The sequence below is a fragment of the Prinia subflava genome, chromosome 15, assembly GCF_021018805.1.
Source record: "Prinia subflava isolate CZ2003 ecotype Zambia chromosome 15, Cam_Psub_1.2, whole genome shotgun sequence".
Taxonomy (NCBI): domain Eukaryota; kingdom Metazoa; phylum Chordata; class Aves; order Passeriformes; family Cisticolidae; genus Prinia; species Prinia subflava.
The window spans coordinates 17,132,410-17,156,844 of NC_086261.1; the positions used below are offsets into that span (position 1 = coordinate 17,132,410).

At 47.0% G+C, this 24,435-nt stretch overlaps 1 protein-coding gene across 2 annotated transcripts in view; it reads right to left on the reverse strand.

Moving 5' to 3' along the window:
* The window catches only part of CSNK1G1 (casein kinase 1 gamma 1), a 100,090-nt gene that overhangs the window by 11,997 nt on the left and 63,658 nt on the right, over positions 1–24,435 (reverse strand). For both annotated transcript variants that reach the window (XM_063412772.1, XM_063412770.1), the window contains 7 exons: positions 18,850–19,001; positions 13,018–13,252; positions 10,627–10,712; positions 8,482–8,566; positions 6,704–6,852; positions 5,012–5,116; positions 1,697–1,804 (listed from right to left, as the gene is read on the reverse strand). In XM_063412772.1, coding sequence (XP_063268842.1) covers positions 1,697–1,804; positions 5,012–5,116; positions 6,704–6,852; positions 8,482–8,566; positions 10,627–10,712; positions 13,018–13,252; positions 18,850–19,001 — 920 coding nt within the window. The remainder of the gene's footprint in view (positions 1–1,696; positions 1,805–5,011; positions 5,117–6,703; positions 6,853–8,481; positions 8,567–10,626; positions 10,713–13,017; positions 13,253–18,849; positions 19,002–24,435) is intronic.

Consider the following 24,435-nt stretch of genomic DNA (forward strand, 5'->3'; position numbering starts at 1 on the left):
AAATTCTGCCTTAAAGGGATTGTTGACTTGAAGCTGCTGACCCGCCAAGGTCCAGCATGAGCTGGGGTCTCTGCTGAGGAACAATTCCAGCCTCTGCAGCTTAGCAGCCACACACAGCACATTTCGTGTTCTCAACTATAGATAAGCAGAATTTTAGTGCTTAGAGTGGCATAAGGAGCTCGTAAACTGCTCAGGTTGGCAACTCTTCCTGTCTGATTCCTAGGGCTGCTTCAGTGCTGCTGTCACAAGGAGACAATCCCCTCACTGACAGGGACCAATCTGATTTTTAGTTAGGCCTCAACATATGTTATACATGAGATGAAAGGTTCCTATAAGAGCTGTGCACTTTGTGCTAGCAGCCCTGTCTCCAGGAAGGCTTCTCCTAGCAGCCAGTCAGGGCAGAGAAAGCCTCTCCATGACTGGACTGTGCGTGACCTTTCCCTACTTCCTGGTGGGGCAAATGCCCGGATCCTACGCAGAATACCTGGGGAATTCTGGCTGTGGGAGGAACCTTAACACATAAAAGCAGCTAACTATGACAAGACGAGAACCATTTTGCTTTGGGTTGCTAGGAGGGAGTGGGGGCTCACTTACAGGGTCTGCTTGGCACCCCTCTTCCCCATGCCTTTTCCTCCCTGTGGTCCTGCTTCTCTGCTTCACTGTTCCCACAAATCAGATTGTCATCACAACCACCTTGTGCTCCACTGTGGGCCTGAAGGATTTTAGCCTACTGGTAGCTGCTAAATCCTTTCCCAAGGGAAAAGTTTCTTAAGAAAGCTTCTTCCCAAAACAATCTTGGCAAAACAACTATCCTTTCCCAAAACAATCTTTCTCCAGGTGGTGTTTTGCATTTCTGGTTCTCAGAGAAAAACATTTTGGCTGTTTCTTTAGTTTAACCAATGGGATTGGAGAGGTGTCATTCCTGTTCACCAGTCATGTTAAGTCTGTACTGGAACACCTTATAAAATTAGACAATTAAAGCCTTTTTTATGCCTTTTGCCTTCTGAAATATTTGGAGTCTTCTGTCTTTTGTTTGTGTCCTATAGTGACACTCTGCAGCCTCCCTGCTTGGATGACTCCTGCCCCTTCTCTCCACCTTGTCCAGCCAGCTCGCTGTGGCTTTAGTGCCAGAAGGTCCCTCAGTGAGCCTGAGTGACAACCAGGACAGGTAGGGCTTCACAAACAGGAATTTTTCAGGAATTTAAAACCACTGCTAGTGTCACCTCCAACCTTTTCTGTTGTACATCCTCTGCTCATCTTCCAGGGCAACCCTCTGGGGATCCAGCTTGTGCCCACTGTGCCCTCAAACTGGTGGTGATGTGCCTTGGAACAGCTCAACTCTTTTCCCAACATTATTGGGGACTATGTACAACAAATCCTACTTCAGCTGCCTGTACTGCCCTAGAGCACCTCCAAGATAGGGTAGAGGGTACTTTATAGACCAGACCTACTAATGCCACTCCTTTCTGTCTTCAGTTTAACAAATTTGGGTTCAAAACAGCTTAAAAAATTTTGTTGGAACAGTAAAAGCCATGGTGTTGGCCATCACAGCTTGGGTCCTTCCCAAACCATGGCTTGAACATGACATTTGGGACAGGGCCAGTGAAACCGCTCCCCTGACCACAACATTGCAGGAATTTGAGAAGAATTCAGGGAGTTTAACACAAAGGCTGCACACAACAGAAGGAAGAGGTACCTGCACTGATCCTCCGTGTCGATCTGCAGCCAAATGAGATGTCAAGTACGAGGTATTTGTCTGCCGGCTCGGCTGGATCTCCCACTCCCCTCGGCGATCCGATGATGCCTGCTCAGGAGTTCAGGAGCACGAAAGAAACAGAAGAGAGGGCAAAAGGTGAATAAGGAGAAGAAATAAAGGTGTGTTGGATAGTGAGTTTGTTTCTTTACAGAAAGCAAGGCATTTACACTTTCAGCTGAGCTAAAATTCCCCTTTAAAAGTGCACCTCATTATTTACTTCCATGGTGGCTGCAGTGATCCATTGTGGGAGTGGATTTAATCTCCTCTAGCTGCTGTATGAAGGGAAAGATGGAAAGATCTATTCTAGAAATAATTTCTTTAGAACAGCTTCACTTCCATGGATTTCAGCATAGCCACAATTACACTGACAGTATTTAACTATGTCTGTCAGGCCACATACACTAAAGCACTTGGCATGGCAGCAAGATGGGATTCACAAGCTCAACCTCCCTCAAATACATCTTTTTAAACTAAAATTTGCAGCATAAACCAAAGCCAAACATTTCATTTCACCCAAAGGCAGTTCCACACACTGATTCACCTGTGCAGTGCAGAAGGAAACATCCACACCTGCTTGACTGGAGAGAGGGTTGGGGGCTTTTTGGGTTTCTGCAGAAAAGTAGATAAGAAGTTTTGGCTAACAAGTTTCCTCTTTGCCCCCAACAGATGAACATGTCAGGTGATTTGAAGTATTAGAACTTCAGTTGTTTTCTTAGAAGAATCACTTTGCACTTGCACGTGAAGCTCCAGTGGGTCACTGCTGGGGGTTAGGGTTTTTTTATTTGTTTCTTCCTCTCATGGAATTTTGTCCCATCTGTTGCTAAGAAACAATAACTATCGATATTTAAGAGAATAAAAGATGTGGCTGGCAGGAGGAGGAGAGGGAAGGGTGCAGGTGGCTACTCTCTTACCTGAGAAGGGGGGAAACAAAGTGGGGCACAGCTCCTAGCTCCCTTTCACTGTCCACATCAGGGGAGAAGAGTTGAGCTGTTGCTTACTGTGGGGAGAATTCACTGCCACTGCTGGGAGCCCAGCCCTGTACTGCTTCTTCCTTACTGTGGGTGAGCCTTTGCTCGTAAGAGCAGCCGTAGGACTGGGACCTTATTGGCACCTACCTCACTAGAAAGGACTCTCACCATCTACTCCGGTGCCTCAGGAGAATCCCGGCACCCTGAGCCCCTTTCCCCTCCAGGGGAGCCTCTCGTGGCTGTGTTCAGGAGCGCTGCTGCCCCTGCCCAGCCCCGCCGATTTGGGCTTTTCACTACACAGGACACCCCGGGGCTCCTGCTACAGCTGTGGACCAGACCAGACTAGAGACTAGACTAGACTAGTCTAGACTAGACTAGAATACAATATTCTGAGCTGGAAGGGACCCACAAGGACCATCAGTCCGACTCCTGGCCCTGCACAGACACCCCAACAATCCAACCCTGTGCCTGAGCATTGTCCGAACGCTCCTGGAGCTCTGGCAGTCTCGGGCCAAGACCATTCCCTGTGGAGCCTGCTCAGTGCCCGACCACCCTCTGGGGGAAGAGCCTTTTCCTACCAAAGGAAATATCCAACCAAAATGTTCCCTGATACAGCTTGGGAGCATCAAGTTCCCATTAACCCTCCTACCAGCTTCCAAATCACACGGCAAGGCTAAAGACAGAGGGGGAAGAGCTCACTTATCTTTGATTAAAACCCTTCATTTTACAGAGGAAAAGGCTACAAAGAGGAGATTCCACATTAGCTCTTTACTAGGAGTCAAATATTGTAAGAGAGAACCTGCAGTTATTATACCCAAGAACAAAAATTAGGCCATTAAATCTGGAGACCTAAACCCACATCTCCAATTCACTTCTCGAGACGTTTATTTTTTATCTTTTTCCTTTAGAGAAATGCATTGCTTAAGACTTTAAAGGAACATCCCTCACAAGAGAGTTGTTTGTGTTTTGCTGAGAAGAACCTGATTTCCCCCATGTTATATTAAATAATTAATCACCCTAAGTAATGTTTAAATGAAAATATGTCAAAAGTTGCTGTGCAGTCCAGAACTGGACTATCTGTGCAGCTCAGAAGAACAAGGCCTGCAGGCTGCCTGCATACATTAGGATTTCTTTGGGCCTTTGAGAACTAAAATGCCTGAAAACGAAGCCAGGTGTCACTGTGCTGTCAAGGAAACACAATGCCTCACACATGCACAGCGTGAAGGTCTGCGGTCAAGGTGGACAATAGGAGACTGGCAGAACAATCCCCCAAAATCAGGGGGTTACTGCATCCATCAGGGAATTTTTTAAAGCAGATGACTGTACCAGGGCTCACACACCAGCCCACACTAATCACCATGCACACATGCTGCAAACAACCCGGCTTCCTACAGCAACACTACCCCAGGAGGGGTCATCTCGACTGCAGCTGATGGATGGGATGTGTCCTACCCTGTGTGACCCTTCAGAGCCCAGGAAGGCTGAGCCCAGACAGGCTGTTGCACCCCGTGCTTGGTTCTGTACCCACAAACCCCAGCTTGAGGAACTGAGCAGCACATGGAGGCTGGGGGAGCAGAACAAGCCTGGAACCACTCCCTGGGAATAAGAACAGCAACAGCTCCAGTTGGGAGCTGCAGCTGAAGATCTACTGAAAAGCTAGGAATTCTGTGAACGCAGAAAACCCCAACTCTCAACACCTACAAAACAGTACAACGAGAAAGGAAAAAATAAGAAATTCCATTTCCCCATGACAGTTCATCCAGACTGTGATGCCTTCCTGGGGGTTCTGCCCTGCCTGTCCTTCGTGCTCTGCAACACTCACACTGTGAACTGGACACTCTGAGAAGGACACATGGATGTCCTTGGGACACACATCCCTGTCACAGCCGCACGCTCTGTGGGCAGAGGGCACCTGGGAACAGGCTGCCATCAACATAACTCAGTCTGCTCCACAGTCCATGTGATATGACTAAAAGCACCTCAGAAAATCTAGTAGTCAGGCAGTCTAACCAGGCTGGATGATTGACTTTAGCCTGTTCACCCACAAACTACAGAAAAACAACCGCATTCCAAACTAAACTCTGGTTGGCTCACAATACTGAGGAATTCCACTGGTTGATACCTTATTTTAACAACCTTTGACAAAATTCTCCTCAAATCACCATCTCTAAATTAAGCAGGAATTGTCCTTGCTACGACCAAGAATCAGCCCCAGCCATCTATAAAAGCCATGTGGCTTCTGCTTCTCCAGTGCCAGAGGAGCTGGGAGAGGAGCCAAGCAATGCACCTGATTGCGGAGGGCCTGTTGTGATGGTCGATCCCGGTGGATGTGGCTGTCTCTTGTCACTGCAGACGTCCCAGAATCTACATGGACAGATCCCACGGGAGTAGGCTGGAAAATAAGGCGCTGGTTAGGGCAAACAACTCTCACATGCACAAAGCCACCTTGTCAAGCTAGTAGGAAGCAGAAAAACATCAAAACACTGCCCAAAGGAGCCAAGGAGAACTACAGCCTGGGCTATAAAATCCCTGTGATTTACAGACATGAAATTTGATGGTGGACACCAGCACCAAATGTCTTGTATAAAAATTAATTAAGAAGATACAGTTAGGTGCCTGTCTCGATGTCAGATCACACCTAATGTGTCTCACACAGAGTTATTACAACAGAAAATACACAGACTTGTTTTCCTCATGCCATTGTCTCACCACTTGTAAAAATCATGCTTGCATAGAAACAAGACGTGTTAAAATTAAAGCTTCATCTGCTCTCTTCTCACCAAAGTCATAATCCCTGCTCCTAACATCGAGATCTCCATGGCAACCACCGTGGTTGTCAGCAATAGCACGCTTGTCTTACAAGGTGCTCTTTATCAACTGCCTTTGTAATTAAAGAAAAATGAAGAGAAAAATCTTGATTCACAAAGGGAATGATTTCTTAGGAACTCTGTTGAGCACAGAGTTAGCATTGGGAATGCTAAATATACTTGGGACAGTAAAGCACTGGCAGTGGTTCCAAGTTTAGCATTCGATCTGGCACCAGTGACAATTCATTTCCAGATGTCACTACTGGTCTTTGGGGTGGGTCATGAGCAGAATAACCCAAAACAAAGAGCTTTAGATTCTTCTATTTCCCCATGACAGATCCTTTGGCCAAGGTCTTCCTGAGTTTAACTGGGTTTTGATGATAAAAGTGATGCAATGAGATCAGGGTCATGGTCCACATGGAGTCATGGAACTGCTGAATGGAGGTTGGTTTCTGCCACGTTTCCTTGCCATGTACTGTACAGAGCTGGTTCAGCCTGTGAGTGTTCTCCAAGATATTCTGAGTTCAGGAGGGCAAGTTTAGATCAGATATTTGGGAGAAATTTCTCCTTGTGAGGGTGGTGAGGCTCTGGCAAGGTTGCCCAGAGAAGCTGTGGCCCATGCCTGGAACTGTCCAAGGCCAGGCTGGATGGGGCTTGGAGCAATCTGGGATAATGAAACATGTCCCTGCCCATGCCAGGAGGGTGGAGCAAAGTGGGCGTTACAATCCCTTCCAACACAAACCATTCTGGGATTCTACTATTCACTGAAGATCCTTCAGAACCCTGCCTTGATCTCCTCTACCTTTTGGATGGGAACATGACCATTATAGGGCATTTCTATGATTCTCCTGCTTTAAGATGGGTTTTAGATACTGGTCTCCAATCCTGTGCTAGACTAGAGGGAATTCAGTGTCATCATGCTCACTGTCACAAATGGGAAAATGAGGCTTGAATGTCCAGAGAGGTGGAATGGGGCCTCTGTCCATCAGGAAAACTTCGAGGCACTGCAAGAACCCCCTGAACACCACATCAAGACATCTCACTGTGTTGAGAAAGGAAAGATTTGATCCTAAACTCACTGGCATTAACTGGGATTATTTGGAACAAAAAAGGCAGTGGTGGGGAAGCAGCACCCGGAAGGCAAGGCATGGGATTTTGAAGGAACAACTCACGATTGGCCTGCCGACCCAGTCGTAGGCATAGTCAAAGGTGTAGCCTTTCTTTTCAAACAGCTCCGTGAAGATGGTCCGCAGGTAATCGTAGTCTGGTCTCTCAAAGAAGTCTAATCGCCGGACATAGCGGAGGTACGTGGCCATCTCCTCTGTCAGAAAAGGGGAAAAAGCAGCAGCTTTTATCCTGAACCTTCCAAATGACTCGTTAGAAACCAATGTCTGGGCTGCCAGCGCTACCTCTGGCTTTTCTCCTACAAGTTGTGGTTTTTAGTAACAGCCCTCAACAGAAAACAATTCAAAACTTCTCAAGCAAAGATGGAAGTCCCACCTCTGCTCAAATCTGACTTCCACACCTTGATTTATTCTATACATTTGTATAAAAACAAACAGAGCGAGAAATAAATGCACTGAACCTGACAACAGGCTGTTCACAGGCATTTAGAATGCTGTTGCCCAGAAAAGCTGTGGCTGCCCATCCCTGAAAGTGTCCAAGGCCAGGCTGGATGGAGCTTGGAGCATCCTGGAATAGTGGAAGGTGTCCCATCATGACACTGGCAGTGCCTGAATATTCAAAACTAGACTAGAGGGGAAGGCTCCAAGGTTAATTTACCTGAAGAGGGTTAATTTACAGACCAGGGTTTGGTGTTAAGCTAATTAACTCCTTTCCTGCATCTGGGTCACACTTTGCATGCACAGACTATTGAGCCCTAGGAACTCATGTCCTGCCTCTTCCTGGCTCTCCCTTGGTTCATGGCCTTGCCTTCAGCTGACAAAAATAAGAATAGAACAGCTTATTGATACTTAACTCTGTCTGTGGCTTGTGGCTTCCATGGAGGTAAAAGAGGGGAAAAAAAGGAGAAGGAATAATCTTCTCTTTTAAGTCCCTCCAGAAGGTGGAGAACAATCAGTTTCAGGCAAGGAAGGGACAGAACTCAGTTCTCTCACCTCTCATCAGCCCAGTCCTGAAGAGGCTGTGAGGAGGAGTACTGGCAAAAAGATGAGAACAGCCAGCCTGAAGCTGTTCTGCTTGGAACCAGGTGGATTTGGGAATGAGACATCTGGGGAATTACAGTGACTTGAGTGAACAATGATCCCTTTCCAGGCTTGCTGCTCCTCGTGCTGGGAAAGAGCCGTGTGGCACCACAGCTCCTACAGGAATGGGATCAATTGTGGGTGCTCTCCCTGGTGTCAGGACTTCAGAAACCCCCCACAAAACCTCCCAAGCCCACTCTGTGGCCAGGAGACCCTGGGGAAGGCACTAACTCTGTACCCTGCTCTCCTGGCTCTAAAGGTCTGTTTAACTGCAGATCAGGTGTTGGGCTTGGCTAGAAGCATACTCTAGTAACACTCTCCTTAAAACTGCTCCCAGAAGGTGGAACTCATGGACAGACACACCATTCCATCTTCCAAGCTGGCCACCTACACCTGCAACACCTGTAAAACCTTCCATTTGGAAGAGAATTAACTTGGTAGTTCCAACACCGTCATTTGGGAGAGGGAAAATAATGAGGAGCTCTTTTGGAAGGATGCCAAGAAGTAAAGCAGCCATACAAGGCCCTTGAGCACTGTTCAGCCTCCTTGATGAGAAGAGTTTTGTCCATTTTGAGACCTCAGGCCCTGCTAATTTATAGCAGCAGCTCCAGTTGTTTGCCAGCTTGAGGAACAACACGATGGACACACGTCATCCAACACTTTCTAACAGGGGAGCACAGGCCCATCCTATTTAACAAGGCATGGTCTCCTCCAGCTGCACTCACAAGATCCCATCAGGGCTTTACCTGGAAAGTTCTCACAGAGAACTTCAACCGGAGTGTTTCTCTTTGTGTCCCCAATCTTCTGATATCTCTCTTTCAAGGTGTCAGCCTGCAGCGCACAAAGACAAAACAGTTGTGGAGAAAGAGTTCAACCATGTGAGAAAGGACATGCTGTATGGGAAGAAAAACAAGGGATTTAATGACCATTCTGGGTGACATCAGGAGATGTTACTTGTAACTGAACTGCATCCTGGACTACACCAGTAGGAATATTTCACAGGCTGTTGGCAGAGAACATCCAAGGATGTTCAAAACATCTTCGTTCATGAAAGGCAGGACCCTTATTAGTGTCTTACAAGGCTCATTTCAGCCCAGTCGTGAGGACTGTGCAGGGAAGGTTTCATGGGAGAAGAAAATAAAGGTGCATGAACTGTGATGGCACATCAGGACCTCCCCAGACTTAGAGGCATTGAGCTGCCTTCACAAACAACATCAAAACAGACCCATTACAATTTGGGTTTCCCTCTGTGCAACAGGATGTTACAACATTGACAGTGACTCTACATCAGTCACACTTCTCCCAAATCCCAGGTTGCTCCCACACAGCCTTTCCTTTCACCCCCAAACCATCCATCACTCAGCACTGGTTTAATATCTGGTCAACAAGGAAATGAAACCATCTGCAGTTGGATTTCCCACCTAAATCAACCTGAGGCAGAGAACTCTGCTCCAGTTGGCACCCTAAAAGTGGAGTTTCTTGCCTCCATTTCAAAATGTATCAATTAGACCTGGCAGCAGCATAATTAGCACTGTGGACATTCTCTGCAGATACAGCCTGACAGTACCAAAAGTGTAAGCTGAGGAAACCTAGAAGGACAAAGATGCCACATTCTAAATCCAGCTGGAGAGTCTGTGCTCACCCTGGACTTCAACCCTTCCCTGCATGAGCCATGGTGAGAGCTGAAATCCTGTGGGAAATGGGTCCCAAGGAAGGCACACAGTGCACTTCAAACAAGGATTCAACTAATTCTTATCAAGTTCAGCACTGAACTGAGGAACTTTTGTAGAACCTTGTATAAACTTGGAATTGTTTTAGAGTAATTTACAGGATTAATTTAAAGCAGATGAGTTCAACTAAGCCAGAAAGAAAATACATACTAGAACAATACACTTACGGAGAGGTGTGGACATAAAATCAGAGAGAGTCTGATTTCTTTCATAATCCCTTTCATCTGTGAAAAAACCTTCTTTGCTTTTATGAGCTGTTGCCAACATTTCTGGCATGTGCCTGATGAGGCTGAGCTGAGACTAACTCTGGATAGGTGGTAAAAAAACCAGCTGAACAAGGTCTATCAACCCACTGGGTCTATACCCACTGATCATTGCAGAACTCTGCCAAGCAGCTCCTGAACCCAAAACCTTGGCTCCTTTTTCCAAAAAGAGCTCTTGTCTTCCCTAATAAACCTAACCTGATCTGTCCCTTCACTCCCTTCAATTCCAAAGCTGAACACAGTAGCTTAATCATCAGGGAGGTGATGGAGAAGTGAAGATGCAGCTTCCAACAGCTCTGGAGCCAGCAAATGACTTACTCCTTGTTAGCTCAGCTGATGGATGTTGGCGGCAGTCGGCAACTCAATTACTTGCAGCTCTCCACATTGTACACAGCATCTCATAAACTCCCCAGCACTGAGTGTCCAGTGTCTCTGGAGGGAAGCCAAGTCCAATACTTGTGCCAGAAAACCAGTTTTTCAAGATGAAGTCCATCTGTGCATCTAAACCCATCAAACTGCTCCCATTATAAACACGGATCGCAGATGCAGCTGGGGGATTGTGTTGCCGTAACTGGAATTTCATAAACAATCACTGTGTCCCAGCCATGCTCCAGTTTGGGGCAGCTTCCAATCACAGCTCTCTCATTGCTGTCTCTCCCTCTCTGTTCAACCTTCCCTCTAAAATTCCACCAATTTGGCAACTTGAAGTGCCAGGTACTGTATTTCTACCTTAAAATCTTCCCTGCAGCTAAACTTAGTGCCTCAGTATTCGGCTTCAAGGACACAAAGGAAAGGACCACGTTTCTGACTGGATTTTGCCAATGTTTCCCAAGTGGATCCTCCTTTGGGTAGAGACTAGCCAAAGTTTTAAAGGACAAAAACTAAAGCTCAAACCTACCTTCAATCCTTGCCAGGGCAGGCTGCCTCGAAGGAAATACATGAACATATGGCCAAGGGCTTCCAAGTCATCTCGACGACTTTGCTCTAAAAGAGAAGCGGTGACAAATTATTGCTGCAGAAGCAGAAATGGCTCTGAGATCTCAGCAGCAGCCACACCTGTATCTGAGACAAAGGTACCACAGGGACGTTCACTCACTGTCTGCAGCTCAGATCTTGTGCAAAACCAGAAGCTGTTTCAGAAAGCCAGAAAATGTGTAAAATGAGCCAGAAGCCGTGAGATAACATGGGAACTGCACAACACACAACCCAAGCTGAGGCAGGACAGACAACTCTTAATTGCAGAAGAATAAAGCAGTGCCCCAATTCTTCTCTGACCTGCCAGTGTCAGTGGTGCCATGTGGTGCTGGATCATTTCCTCTGGACTAAATGGGAACGGGATACTCACAACCAGCTGCAGGGATCTCCCCTTGCACAGTGCCAACCCTTTCTCAATTGCCTCTGCTGCTCATCAGAGCAGATCAAAAATAGCTCCTTGCAGCGCCGTGAAACACTTGCTGCTGCTGCCATGCAGATGTTATAATTATACATGAAGGGGGGGGGAAAAAGGGGCAGGGAGCCAAAGGAAAAAGTATCCTAAAACAAGCTGCCAAAATGTATCCAAAATCCCAGGGGAGGACAGAAGAGAACAGCAGATGAGGAGGCAACACAGGGCTGGGCTGGGCTGCATTCTTGGGTTCACTGAGCTCGCAGACTCATTTGGGGCAACCTCCTCTCCTCTGAACCCCACCTGCTCGAAACAACGTGCTCCATGATCCAGAGCAGATCCAGCCCACTCAGCCCACAGGAGATGCTGGGAGTGGGAACACTCAGGAGAAGGGAACTGAAACGACAGTTCCTGCAGTTATTCTGATAAAAAGGGAAAAAAAAGAGGATGCCCTGGGTAATTTAGTGCAGCGATGCAGACGGACTTCCAGGAAGATGGTTGAGTGCACTTGTCTCTCAGAAAAACTGCAGCCAGACTCCCAAGTGTGAAATGTGAAAGGACGGATTCCACCTGGGCTGGTCTCACCAGCAAAGCATCAGCTCCTCACAACCCCTCTGGGCAGGGACAGCCCCACAAATACACCCCCAGAACTGATTTGGACCCTTCCCCTGCATGAGCCACGGTGAGAGCTGGAATCCTGTGGGAAATGGGTCCTAAGGAAGGCACAGGGTGCACTTCAAACACAAACACATCTTCCCTCCACATCTCCTGCACCAGCAGCTTCCCAGCCTGCTCCCACTGCATCTTCCCATTCCTCCATCCCTGCCTGACTCTTCACTTTCCAAAATTAGAAGCTAGGCTCATCCCTCCTTACTCCCCAAAGACAGGGAGCGCTCCAAGTGGGAGCCAACATGCTAGGAGGCCTCTTAGAGAATATTCCATTATCTCACTGCTTGTATGAATTTAAGAGAATATAAACATTTAATAAGGTTTTTTTTTTTTGCCTTTCAGCCACAGAAATGTAATCTCCTGGTAGGAAAGAAAGCAGCAAGGAGAGGAGATGAAAGCTGGGTTTAAAGTTATTTAAATCATTCATTTTCTCCAACCAATTACTAGGTCAGGAAACATCCAACTCTAACACCTGGAACTGGAAGGCATTGGGACAGTGCAGTGCTATAAAAATCTACTTGTCTATCATCCAGTGCAGCAATCACCGCCTGCCTGCTTGTCTTTTGTAAGTGCAGGGCTGCTCCCAGTTATTTAGTTCCTAATAAAAACTGTAATTATGAGGCTTCCAACATTTCAGCTGGCTTAATTCCTCAAAAGAGGGGAGAAAAAAACAAGCCACACAACTGTAAATGGCATTGGGAGGTTCACAAATGGCTTCAAGAGTGCAAGAGAGCTGAGCCAAGATGCTACGGGAGGTCTACAGGATTCAAATGACAAGCTGTAATTGGGAAGGGACTGAAGCTGGAGAAGGGGCTGGAGCACCAGGAGCTGCTGAAGGTGCTGGGGAGGCTCAGCCTGGAGAAAAGGAGGCTCAGGGGGGACCTTCTGGCTCTGCACAACTCCTGACAGGAGAGGACAGCTGGGGGAGGGTTGGGCTCTGCTCCCAGGGAACAGGGACAAGACAAGAGGAAACAGCCTCAAGCAACACCAGGGAAGGTTTAGGTTGGATATTAGAGAAAATAATCCACTGAAAGGGTTGTCAAGGATTGAACAAGCTGCCCAGGGCAGTGGTGGAGTCACCACGCCTGGAAATGTTCAAAAGATGAGTGAGTGTGGCACTTGGGGACACGGTTTAACGGTGAACACGGCAGTGCTGCTCAACTGTTGGACTCAATGACCTCGGAGAGCTTTGCCAGCCTACAGGACCCTCTGTAAGCTCCCCCCAGGCAGACAAACCTTTGCCGAGGTGTGTGTTGATGGACATGTATCTCGCTGTTCCAGTGAGGCTCTTGTGCTCCCTGTAGGGAATGTGTTTTTTGGTTTCCGGGTCGATGTACTCCTTGGCCAGCCCAAAGTCTATGATGTGAATGACGTGCTCCTTCTTGTTGCCCTGCCGGCCAATGAGGAAGTTCTCCGGCTTGACGTCGCGGTAGATGAGGTTCTTGGAATGCACGTACTCCATCCGGGAGATCTGCAAAACCACCAGGGAAACGTTACTCAGAGCAGAGCCCCGGCTCCCAGCAGGGCTGGGAGAGGAATCTGTCATCCCCTCCTTCCCAAGGCCATCATGCTGTGCTCCTTGCCTCATTCCCACGGAAATGGCAAAGGTTGTTTCTGAGGCGTTACCACTGGGATGCAGCTCTTGGCAGGATGCCATGGGGAGCTGCAGCAGCCTTTTTGTATTGATTTTAAACATACTAAACCGGTTACCAAGAGCTCTTCCCTTGCCCACCGCCTTCCCCTGTTGCTCTGTCTTACCACCTTCCTCCCTCGGCCCATATGGTGTCTTAGACATGCCAGATTCCTCATGGAGGGGGATTTTTGGGCAGGCAGAAGCTTTACGCTCTTCAAAGCTGACTAAAATAATTATTAATCTCGTTGCTGTCAACTAGGAATAGTTGGAAGATTTTTCAGCTTTTGACTAATGTTCTTCTGGAAGTTTGACTGGACAGGAAGGTAAAAGAGCAGGAACTCCACTTCTGAGGCGATGGAGTGCCTCTAACAACACACCTTATTCAGAAGTTCATCATTAAAATTGCTTTGGAAAGCAAACATTGCAGGTGATGTTTGAACAGGCTGTCAAGCAGTTCTCCTTCGGGTCCCGAATTTAGGAGATGATTTCAACTGGAAACAATTCTCAATTTCATTTAATTTATTACCTTTAATTGCCTTTTTACGTTTCAAATGAACACACATGAACCCCCATTTATGCAGGGCGCAGCTGCCCTGCATGCCAGAGGGCACAGTGGCTTAAACAAGATGGTTCTTTGGAGAGGCTACTGGGACTGACCCAGATGTTTGTGAGCTGGCAGTGCTACAAAGCCTCTGCCAAGCTCCACCAGCTCCCACTTTTGCACTAACAAGCCTCAGTCCCCAGAGGTCACTGCCACACCGCTGCGAGGGACAATGCAGAACGCCAGGGGACATCCAGGGTGAGGGCCACCAGCTGGTCACCCCCACTGGGTGGATTCTGGCAGGCTGGAGTCACTGAGCCAGCTCACTCTCCCCCAACCAAGCAGCAGGGACCCCCCATCAGCCCTTCCAAGCCCCTGCTCCCTCCACTGGGCTGGCAGACCCTGTCTGCTCATTTCTCACTGAATCCAGACACATTCCCAGCTGGCAAATTGAGACTACTCTTTCTCTTTACAGACCTTGGACCCACACATGGTTTTAAAAGTCCACATGCATGTGATCCTCCATCACACTCCCAGGCCCTTACCATGCACCTTATTTTAAAGGAATCTGCTGCATTTCCACCTCTTGGAAGTAAGTGTCAGGCAGGAGGGGGCAGCCCTCCTTATTAAATAAACAGCTGTACAAGGAGGGCAGCAGACAGGAAAAAATTGGCTACAGGTAAACCAGGCTTAAAAACCAGAATTTGCTCAAAGACTCTTCAAAGAAGGGAGCAGCACGTGCTGCCTGCTGCTCCCTCCCCTTGATGCAGTGATTGATTCCAATGTGCCGAGGAAATGGGTTTCACGGCTAACAGCCATTATTTCCAATCAATTACAGGCTGGTGCAGAGCAGAGCAGATGCTCTTCAGTCATTCTTCACACTTTGAATCACCTACAGGACACAGCAGCAGGTTGTGAGACAAAAAGCCACGTTGGGAGGCAATTCAAATGAAGATGCAACCCTTGAAAGTGGAACAAAGAGCTTCCTTGCCTCTCCGCACATAACAAGCTTCCAAGCAGAGCCTGACTGGCTCATTTGATTTGTTCCTGCTACCAGAGCAGCTCAGTTGTTGAAATCTCAAAAGCAATTAGAGAATATGAAAAGGGCTCATTTTTTTCTTTTTTAAAAACTCTCGGCAAGTTGCAGCAGGCAGGACAACAACCTGGACAGCTGAGGTGTCAGATGAGCCAATATGCTCCAGCAGCACTCAAGGGTACTTGTTTTCCTGCCTTTTTTCCTCCCATCTGCCTTTTTTTGCTTCCACCACACACACACAGCTACTGTGGGGTCTTTCATATTCCTTCTTTACTTCCACCTGCCAGGATGCTTCATGCTGGAGAGCTTTGCTCAGCCATGGCAGCTGAAAGACGCTCCCCGAGTCAAAAAGATGTTTCCTGGAGTAGCTTCCATGCTTTATTCACACTGACAAGACACTGTCCCTGCTCGTGGCTGCTGTGATGTGGAGTGTCTGGGCTGCATTTCCCTTCCAGACTCTGCCTGAGCACACACAGGCTGCGGCACAACCTCGGCATCAAACCCATCGTGTGGCTGCAGGAGAGGGGAGTGGAGTTCCCACCCCAGAAATGTGCTGGATGCAGAGGTGCAGTGCCTACTCTTTGGGTTTGAACTACAGGCTCAAACACTCTGCATTCATTCTTTTAGGGGCAGAGAAACTTGAGGAATTTGGAATAATTTGTAATTGCTCTAACGCTGGAAAAACAGCAAGCATGGGAGCACTAGATGGAAGACTGTGAATTACAGAGGGATTTCCATGGCCACGGCCGGCTGAGTCCATCCTTGGAGCCATAAATCTCCATTTCAGATGTCAGAGAAACCCTTAGGAGGGGGAAGAATCCCTTGGCACACAGCAGGACCCCTGTGCTGCAGCAGAGAAATAAGGATATTGTGACATTTAGCAGGTGCCAAAGAAACCCGTGCTTTCATTTGCCTTCCTCCTGCCAAGGCAGAAAGTGTAACAAACCCTCCTCTCCCAGAAAGGTAACTCTTAACAGGCTGATCTTGACAGCAGTTCCATTTCCAGACCTCCCTGATAAATTTGAGCCCTTCTTCCACACATCACCTGCTTAAATATAGACCAGATCAGCAGAGAATGAAATTAATCTTGTTCAAAGACAATTTTGATGGTCACTGGTAGAAAAACATCTTGCCACAACCTTGTCCAGATCACATCCAGAGTATTTTTCCAGTGCCTGGTGGCACAACAGAGCTTGTTGTAAACTGTCAGTGATCATCATAAAGGCTGGACCCAGCAAAGAGTGAAAAACAGTAGCCTGAATTAAACAATTCTCCCCCAATTTATGGGCTGTAGGGGCTGACACAGTGACCACATTTTAATTTCCAAGCTTGGCTGTGTTCAGGAGCTTCACCCACTGGATCTGATCTACTGGATGTCTTCAGCTGCACGTGGAGAATGGAGGAAGCAGTTGGAGTCTGAACAATTCCCAAACAGGCTGTCTTTCTTGAAGACCCACTGTCATTCAGTCTCTCTTGCCCTCAGCCAGGAGAGCTTTCCTGGTGTAAAACTGTGTTTGAATTTTCCTGTAATCCCACGTGGCACTTCTTAAGAGACACTGCCCTTGTTTTTCCTAGAGGAACTCCTCTTTCTTCTAACATCTGTAAAGGATCCATCCCCAGTCCTGAGATGATGCAACCTGTCAAGCTCATTCATGTCAGCCAAGCAGGAATATGTATTAAAAATATCTTTCCAGGATGTCTCTGGTTAAAAATTGACCACGGGACTGGATGGTCCTACAGACATGGGGATCATCCTAAGTATGAGGAGAAAGATCAGCTTGCCCATGGTTAGAACTACTGCAGCTTAAGCAGACATGGCTGGTCAGAAGAACAAAACATAATCCATGGATGTGAACCCAAGGAATTTGAGAGTCCAACTTTCCTTTCTGATGTGCCTCACACTGCAGCGTGACCCAGTGACTGCAATCATTTAGTGTGGGAGAAAGACAATTTCCCCTAAAGCCTTGTGGCTGGAGCAGAGGGTTTTCATTTCATTTCAGTGAGTGCCAGCCCCTTTGGAAAACAGTTCTCCCAGGGCCAGGTGATGGGACACACCTGAGGATGCTGAATCTGTCTCCTTAAACGTGGACACTCCAAGCTGGGAACTCATGTAACCTCCCTGAGGAGCCGAGAAGGCCCTACAACATCTCCCCATGGCCAAAGGAGCATCTAATCCTTTGAAAGAACATCAGCTCCTCCATTTCTGACTGCTTTTGCTGCCCCCCTGCATCAGCCTCAGCATGTTTTCCAACTGGCCCCAGTGCCCCGGTGAGCTGCAGCCTGGCCACAGGATCAGCAGCTGATGGCAGTGAAGAACATCCAAGCCCAGAGCTGAGCTGCAGCCCCGGGACACGGCAGAAGGCAACAGCCATGGCTGTGACAGTCCTCATTTCCCCAGCAGTCCCCTGGGAATGAATTTACATCTTTATATTTTCCCTCCAAAGGTCATACAAGCTGTATCTGAGGCTTTGCCAGCTGTTGCCACTTGATTTAATCAAAGTCAATACTATAAATTGGTTTTCCATTGATAAAGAAACACTCAAAATCAAGAGAACTTGACTGCTCTGCTGTGGGAGGCCTCAGTACCAGGCAGGTGCTGTTCAAACTCCTGCAGCTCTGACCTCAGTTTTCCATTTGAGGTTCTGCTGTGTCAAGCTTCAGTTTATCTGGAAAGGATTGTGTTCCTCATCTCTTACATCTCCTCTTCTCTACCATGCTTCTACCCACAGAGCTTTTAATGTGAATATACAATCCAAACTCTCCTGTGGAGTATCTGGGTGATCCCAAGGTGCAGCTGTCCAAGATCTGGATATCTGCAGATATTTAGATACTTGGGAACCTGCAAACCAGTCTGAAAACCAAAAAAGCCAAACTGACTGGTTGGCTTCACTGACTTGTGGAAGTTTACACACCTCATTTACTATGTTCAGCTTCCATGTTGTTCACTTTTAACACAGATCCAAATCCAAACCTGGATCCCTTCCAGCTTGATTTCCTTTCCTTTTCAGGAACATTAAAGGCTCAGTGATGTTACCCACAGAACTATTATATCCCAAGTGTCAGTAATTTAAACCCATTTGATTGACCAAATTTTTGACCAAATCTGACCAAGACAAAGCTCTCAAATGCTGGTATTTTGGCTAAGGAGGGCCCAGCTCCCATTGCTCAAGAGGTTTCAGTCTATGGGCAGCCCAGCAGCACCAAACCAGTAGAACTGGTAGGAGTGTGGGAGGGTGCTGTGCTCGGTGTGTCCTGGGTGAGAAATGAGATGTTCCTGGGATGTCCAAACAGAGGGAGGGAGCTGGGACAGGGACGGGGGCATGTAGGGAACGTGGGATTAAGTCCATAGGAATCCAGCTTCACTGGTTCTCCTGTGCAGGGAGCCAGTTTCTTATAAGCATATTTTGACTTTCCCTTCATAGGTAGGAGCTCTTCTCACCCCTGAGAAGTTTTCTTTTATAAGAAAGATGGAGAGGGACCTTGGACAAGGGACTGGAGGGACAGGACAAGGGGAAATTGCTTCCTGCTGCCAGAACACAGGGTTAGATGGGATATTGGGAAGAATGTGAGGGTGGTGAGGCCCTGGCACAGGTTTCCAGAGAAGTTGTGGCTGCCTCGTGCCTGGAAATGTTCGAGGCCAGGATGAAAAGGGCTTGGAACACCCTGGTCTAGTGGAAAGTGTCCCTGCCCATGGCAGGGAGGGTGGGATTAGATCACTGAAGGTTCCTTCCAACTCAAACCACCCGGTGATCCTGTGATAGAAGAAGATTCTCTCAGCCCTGAACCCTGCACTGTGCCGACCCTAGGATGGATGGAACACCCAAGGAGAGCCCAGGGCAGGGCCCTGCCCACCCTCACCAGCTGAATGGCGATCATTAACACCGTCTTCAGAGTGAACGTCCTGTCACACAGGTCAAACAGATCTTCCAAGCTCGGACCAAGCAGCTCCAGTACCATGGCGTTGTATTTCCCACACGGTCCAAAGTAATACACCTGGGGGAGCCCTTCAGCTGGAAGAAGAGGAAAAGAACTGGAATCAGTCAACGGGACAAAGTTAATTCCCCTCCCTCTGTGTGTGCACCTTTCATTAGGCAGAGTTTTATTGTCACTTCTTGAGTATTCTCTCTGATGCTGCCCAGCAAGGAAAGGAGTTCCAGCACAAACTGACTGAACCAAAGGCCAAACCAGGGCAGGCTCTGCTCAGCTACACCCTTGGACAGACAAATGGATTTCAGAGCAATCCAGACCACCTGAAAGCATCGAGCTTTGGCAGCTTGAAGGCTTGGATTTAGGGAACAAGGCACGGAGTTCCCTGTGTTCCACTAAACTCCAGGCAGAGAACAGCCCCAGATGAGGGCTGGCACTTGTTGGAGCAATTAGGAAGATGACAGTCCTTGGAGAAAATGAAGCATGGCTAAAGAAGGGCTGCTTTGTCACCAAAGATAACACCCAGCCCTTGTTTTTCAGCACAACCTTACCAACCTTACCCAAGGTTTACATTCAGTAAAAGGGAAAAAATCCTTTTCCTTTAAAATAGGGAAAAATTTTAAATTTTGACCCATCACCACACAAAAATAGGTGATTGTGGTCAGCAGCATATGTGCACACACAGAGCTATCAACACTGAAGTGGTAGGAGCCAGAGCTCATCTTCCCACCCAACAGACTGCTCTGTGGGAGTATAGTGTTGATACTCAGCTGGCAGGGGATTTTTGGGTGGATCAGCTTTCTGAAAGGGAAAAAAACCAGCCTTAATGTTGAAAGACTCACAGAGCTGCACTGCACTCCTGGAATTACCTTTGAGTCAAAAAGGAAACCACAGCAGCCCATACAGGAGGAATTTAGTGCAGGCCCAAGTGCTCATTTTGCTAATCAGCCCCTGCACTTGGCGTCCCAGTGTCAGCGCCAAGCTGGGTAACATGTTTAAATATCTACGTATTTCCAGTCTACAACTCATAAGCAGCTCTAAAACACCACAGAAAGGTTTTGTTTTGAAATATAGGGCTTTGTCTTCTGTCAAAACAAAATATTTGCTTGAATGCCCAAAGACACGGTGTCCTGCTATTCAGCGTAAAGGCTGAGCACGGGGAGCACTGCTATGTGTGCAGCCTTTTTATCCCACAGAGATCCATAAATTATAGTGCCTGGGACCTGAAAGCACTGTGATTATTAATTTTATGGCATGTTTTAAACCAGTGCAGGCACACACCTGGACTTGCATAAGTGATCAATGGTAGATATAGCAAAACACTTGATTAATTAGGTGCAGTTTGGTGTGGGCTCTGTGAGGTGCTCAGGCAGTGAAACATTTCAGGCTGGAGCGTGCCAGCAACACAACAAGGCCATGTCCTACTCCAGATTTAGGAAAGCTCCCCTAATCCACCCCAGGGCACTCTGCAACCTGCCAACGATGTAACAAAGGCAGCACAGAGATCATTAAAGCTTAAATATCACAGAATTTGTGTTCCCAGGTACTGCTCCGAAAGAACAAATCGCAGTTTCACAAAGATTACCCGAGGAGGGTTTTAATCTCATTAATTCACATGCTCAGGGAATCTGTCATCAGGATGCATTAACGAGATATTACAGAGTATTGCAGGAATTCCCTGTCTAACCAGTGTTTTCTGTCCCATGTAAAACATTGACCCAGCCTGGGTTTGGGAGGCTGCTGCTCCTAACAGAGCTCCATGCTTCAGGAAGCAGTAACAGTCATTAAATCCTCTAGGAAGACAGGATGGTCTGATGCAGAAGCAATTCAGAAAGGCAAACAATGATGGGATATGATCCAGGCAGCTCCAAGATGCTTTCAAATACCCCCAAATCAACACAAATGGGAATTCAATGTCATCAGCTTATTGCTGAAGGGTGGGATAATTGCAACAGCTCTTGGAGTGACTCATGGTGAGCCACTGGGTTTTCAGTAAAGTCTGATGAGGATTTACCTACAAAGTCACCTCAAACACCAAGATCAGCATCTTTAATATTTAGAGAATAGTATGATAATAATAGAGAATAAGAGAGTAACAGAATATTTTATGCAAAGTTTAAACCTGAGCCCATTATAGATTCTAGATACAGACAGACAGTGAGTACCTCTACCACAATTTCTACAAGTCTCAAATACCAGAACTGAGGAAGGAATTAAGATTAGGGCTCTGCTAACTAAGGTATGCAGGGGAATAAAACTGCAGAAAGGCTCTTTAGGAAGGTAAAGGATCCTGTTCCCAGACCAGTGGAAGATGAGAACATTTACAGCCTCACTCAGTAAGGAGCAAGCATTGCAATTAAAATGAATTTCCTACTGGGCATAAGAGCCAGGAAGACAGATTACAGCAAGAGCCAAAAGGTGGAGATTTCATGTAGGGAAGGAAGCAATGCTACTTAGGGCTCTCTAGGATCCCAATTCCTTCAGCTTTACCCACTCAGAGCTTACAGCCAAGAGCTTGGAGGACCCTCTTGGTCTTAAACCCCCAGGAAGGCTCTGCTTTCTGTGAGAGCTCTGACAAGGTGAGGCCTTAGTGAAGAACATAAAAAAAGCATCCTAAATGTCAGAATGCAGGAGACATCATTGGCTTCAGGCGTACTTTTAGGAAATTACTCTTCCCTGAGGGTTTTCCCTGACTGCCAACTCTGCAGTCAAGGACTTCCCTCTTGGCTTTGCCAGAATAAAGCTGCTGTAACATCTCTCTGAATTCCAGAGCCAGGCTGTACCTCCATGTCCTGAGCCCTGTGGAGCTCCCACCCCAAGCCAAGGATCCTCAGAGCCACAATAGTTACGAAATAAAGTTGGGAGGGACTCGGTGCAACACATCCTCAGTTCACTCAAACTCAACATTCACCAGTTTTTTGGGAAGAGGAAAAGCTCGAAAGATGAAGTTGAGATACACATTAAAGGGTTTTTGGCAGGTAAGACTGGATGGAACTTGAGATACTGGCAGCTCCAGAGCCATTCTGAACAGTAAAAAGGGTCAGCCTAAGAAAATCTGCATAAAATTTGATTTTGTCATAGCCCATCTGTGTAATTTATGACGTAGCTTGGCTCTATTTCAGAGAAAAGCATCGTGTCCTGGTGCCGAGTCCTTTGTCACAGTGAACCACAGGAACTGCATAAATACCACCAGCAGATCTGCAAATACTTCAGAAAGATGTTGCCAACTAAAGAGATTGATGGAGGAAAAAGGACTTTTTTGCCTGGGCAGTTGGAGTTGAGGTTTTTAATGGAGAGTAATCACACTGGGAGAGGACTGGAAAGGTCACAAACAGCCACGGTGTCACACTGTAGGAGAGCAGCTCTGAATTCAGAGACTGGGGGATGAAAAGCCACCAGCAGAGCAGAGTCTCATACTGAGGATTCAAAGGTACAACTCAACGCTTGAAGTACAAACCATGATCTGTATAATGCAATTAATGCATGAAATCACATCAGAACTAGGAATTTCTCTATGGTATCAAACAGGAGCAATACACTAAGGGAAGAAAATACAGGCATGGTATGTGCAGGTTCTCCTTTGGAGGAAAACCAGTTTATTACAGCAGAGATTGCTGCAAGCAGAAATCATCTCAATTTGCTTAACGGCTTTGGTCTCGCTACTGACTGATTTGGCTCAGCTACATGGAAAAGGCCTCACTCCACCCTCACTCTCACAGGAAGTTTATCACCCCAATAAACACAGACTGATTGCTGCACTGGAATCCACAGGCAAATTCTGCTATTTCAGCAGAGTGATGTCTTGGAAGAAATTCAAGCTGAGCACAGCGAAAACCTAGCAAAGCATTTTGTAGATTAAAGCATCACTGCTGGAATGAGAGCAAATGCAGACATCAAAGCCAAAAACTCAAGACTTTGATTCCCCCACACTGCCGAGACCAGCCTTGGCTTTCCGGGGATGCTGAACTCTCACTGCTCCTGGGCTGCCACCAAAAGGGACTCTCCCATCCTTCCTCATGCTCTGTGGCTGTTGGATCAACCCAAAAAACACTTGGCTTGAGCTTGAATACGAGAATGGGAACAGTAACGAAGAGCAGGATCACTGCTCTTCCAGAGAGCTTCATCTGAGTAGGATTAACACCCAGAACAACACCTTCCAGAAAATTCCACCACATTATCAAGTGTCCTGGATGATTCCAGTAATGTTATCTTACTGCCATATGTTTTTACAGCATGACTAATGGCCACAAAACTCCTCAGACATCCAACATACTCCAAAAAACCACATTAGTTCAGGCACACAGAGATTCCAAAGCCATTTCCAGGACTGGTTATGAAATGGTGATGGGTAGAGATGCCAAGCTCAGGTTAAGCCCGAGGGAAATCAGAGTTTGCAGCACCTGCCCTGCATGGAAGGCACAGGATGTAGAACCCACCTGCTCTGGAAGAGCACCTGGCCTGAGGCTCTGTGTGAGCATCATGAGAGGCTATGAATAAACCTCATCAACAGTGAGTGAAATACACCCAAGGAGGAACGAGGGAGCAAGTGCAGGAAGCTGCACGTGGCATCTACATCAATGGAAGGACAAGTGCCACATCCCCATAGAGCAAATCACCAGGAAACATCCAGAGCTTGTGATCAATATGGGCACTTTCTGACCCAACCATGGTTTTTGTTCCCATGGGGAGTTGTTTTCCACTGCCCTTCAGTAAGGTGTAGACAAACAGAGAAGCTGAAATCCTCAATTTCAAGAATTAAAGAAGAACTCAGATCCTCTCTTCATGCAGGTTTTGACACTGAGCTCTATTGCAGAGGGGAGACACTCCTGAGGAACCCCAAATTCCACATCCAAAGACAGAGGGAGGGGGGAGCAATCCCAGGCCCAGCAAAGGGCTGATGCTTGATGCAAACCCATGCTCTGTGTGGGCAGCAAGAACTCTTTCTCACTGAAAAAAGATGCAGACACACACCAGAAGCATCAGTGCACACAAAGTTCTGTGTGGTTTTAAAGAGGCTCTGATGAATGGGCTGTAGATTGTCACAAAAATTCTCATTCAGAGCAGAAAGTTTATTTTTACAAAAAAATTTTCACAGAACACAAAATTACACGATGAACACCACAAATAGCAACTGTGAGAGGGCTGCATATCTGTAGCTAAAATTAAACATGTTCCAAACAAATTAAACAAATTGCTTTAGAGTAGTCAACCCATTTAAGCTGATTACACTAATGAGGATCTACCCTTCTCTTAATTTTCAAATCGGAATAAAATCCTGGCTGAAAGAGAAGATTTGTGATCAACATCGACTCGGCCAAGATCTGAGCTTTTAACCTCTTCAAACATGTCCCACGTAAATTTACCTGAGCATGTTAGTTAACAGGTTATTTCTGTGAGCTGGAAGCAAAAAGACTCATCCTGCCCTTCAGATTTTGGAATAGTCTGCTTCAAAAATAGAAAGATGGGAGAAAATAGAGAGACTGGGCTTGTTACTGGGAATAATCTTGTCCTAAGGGT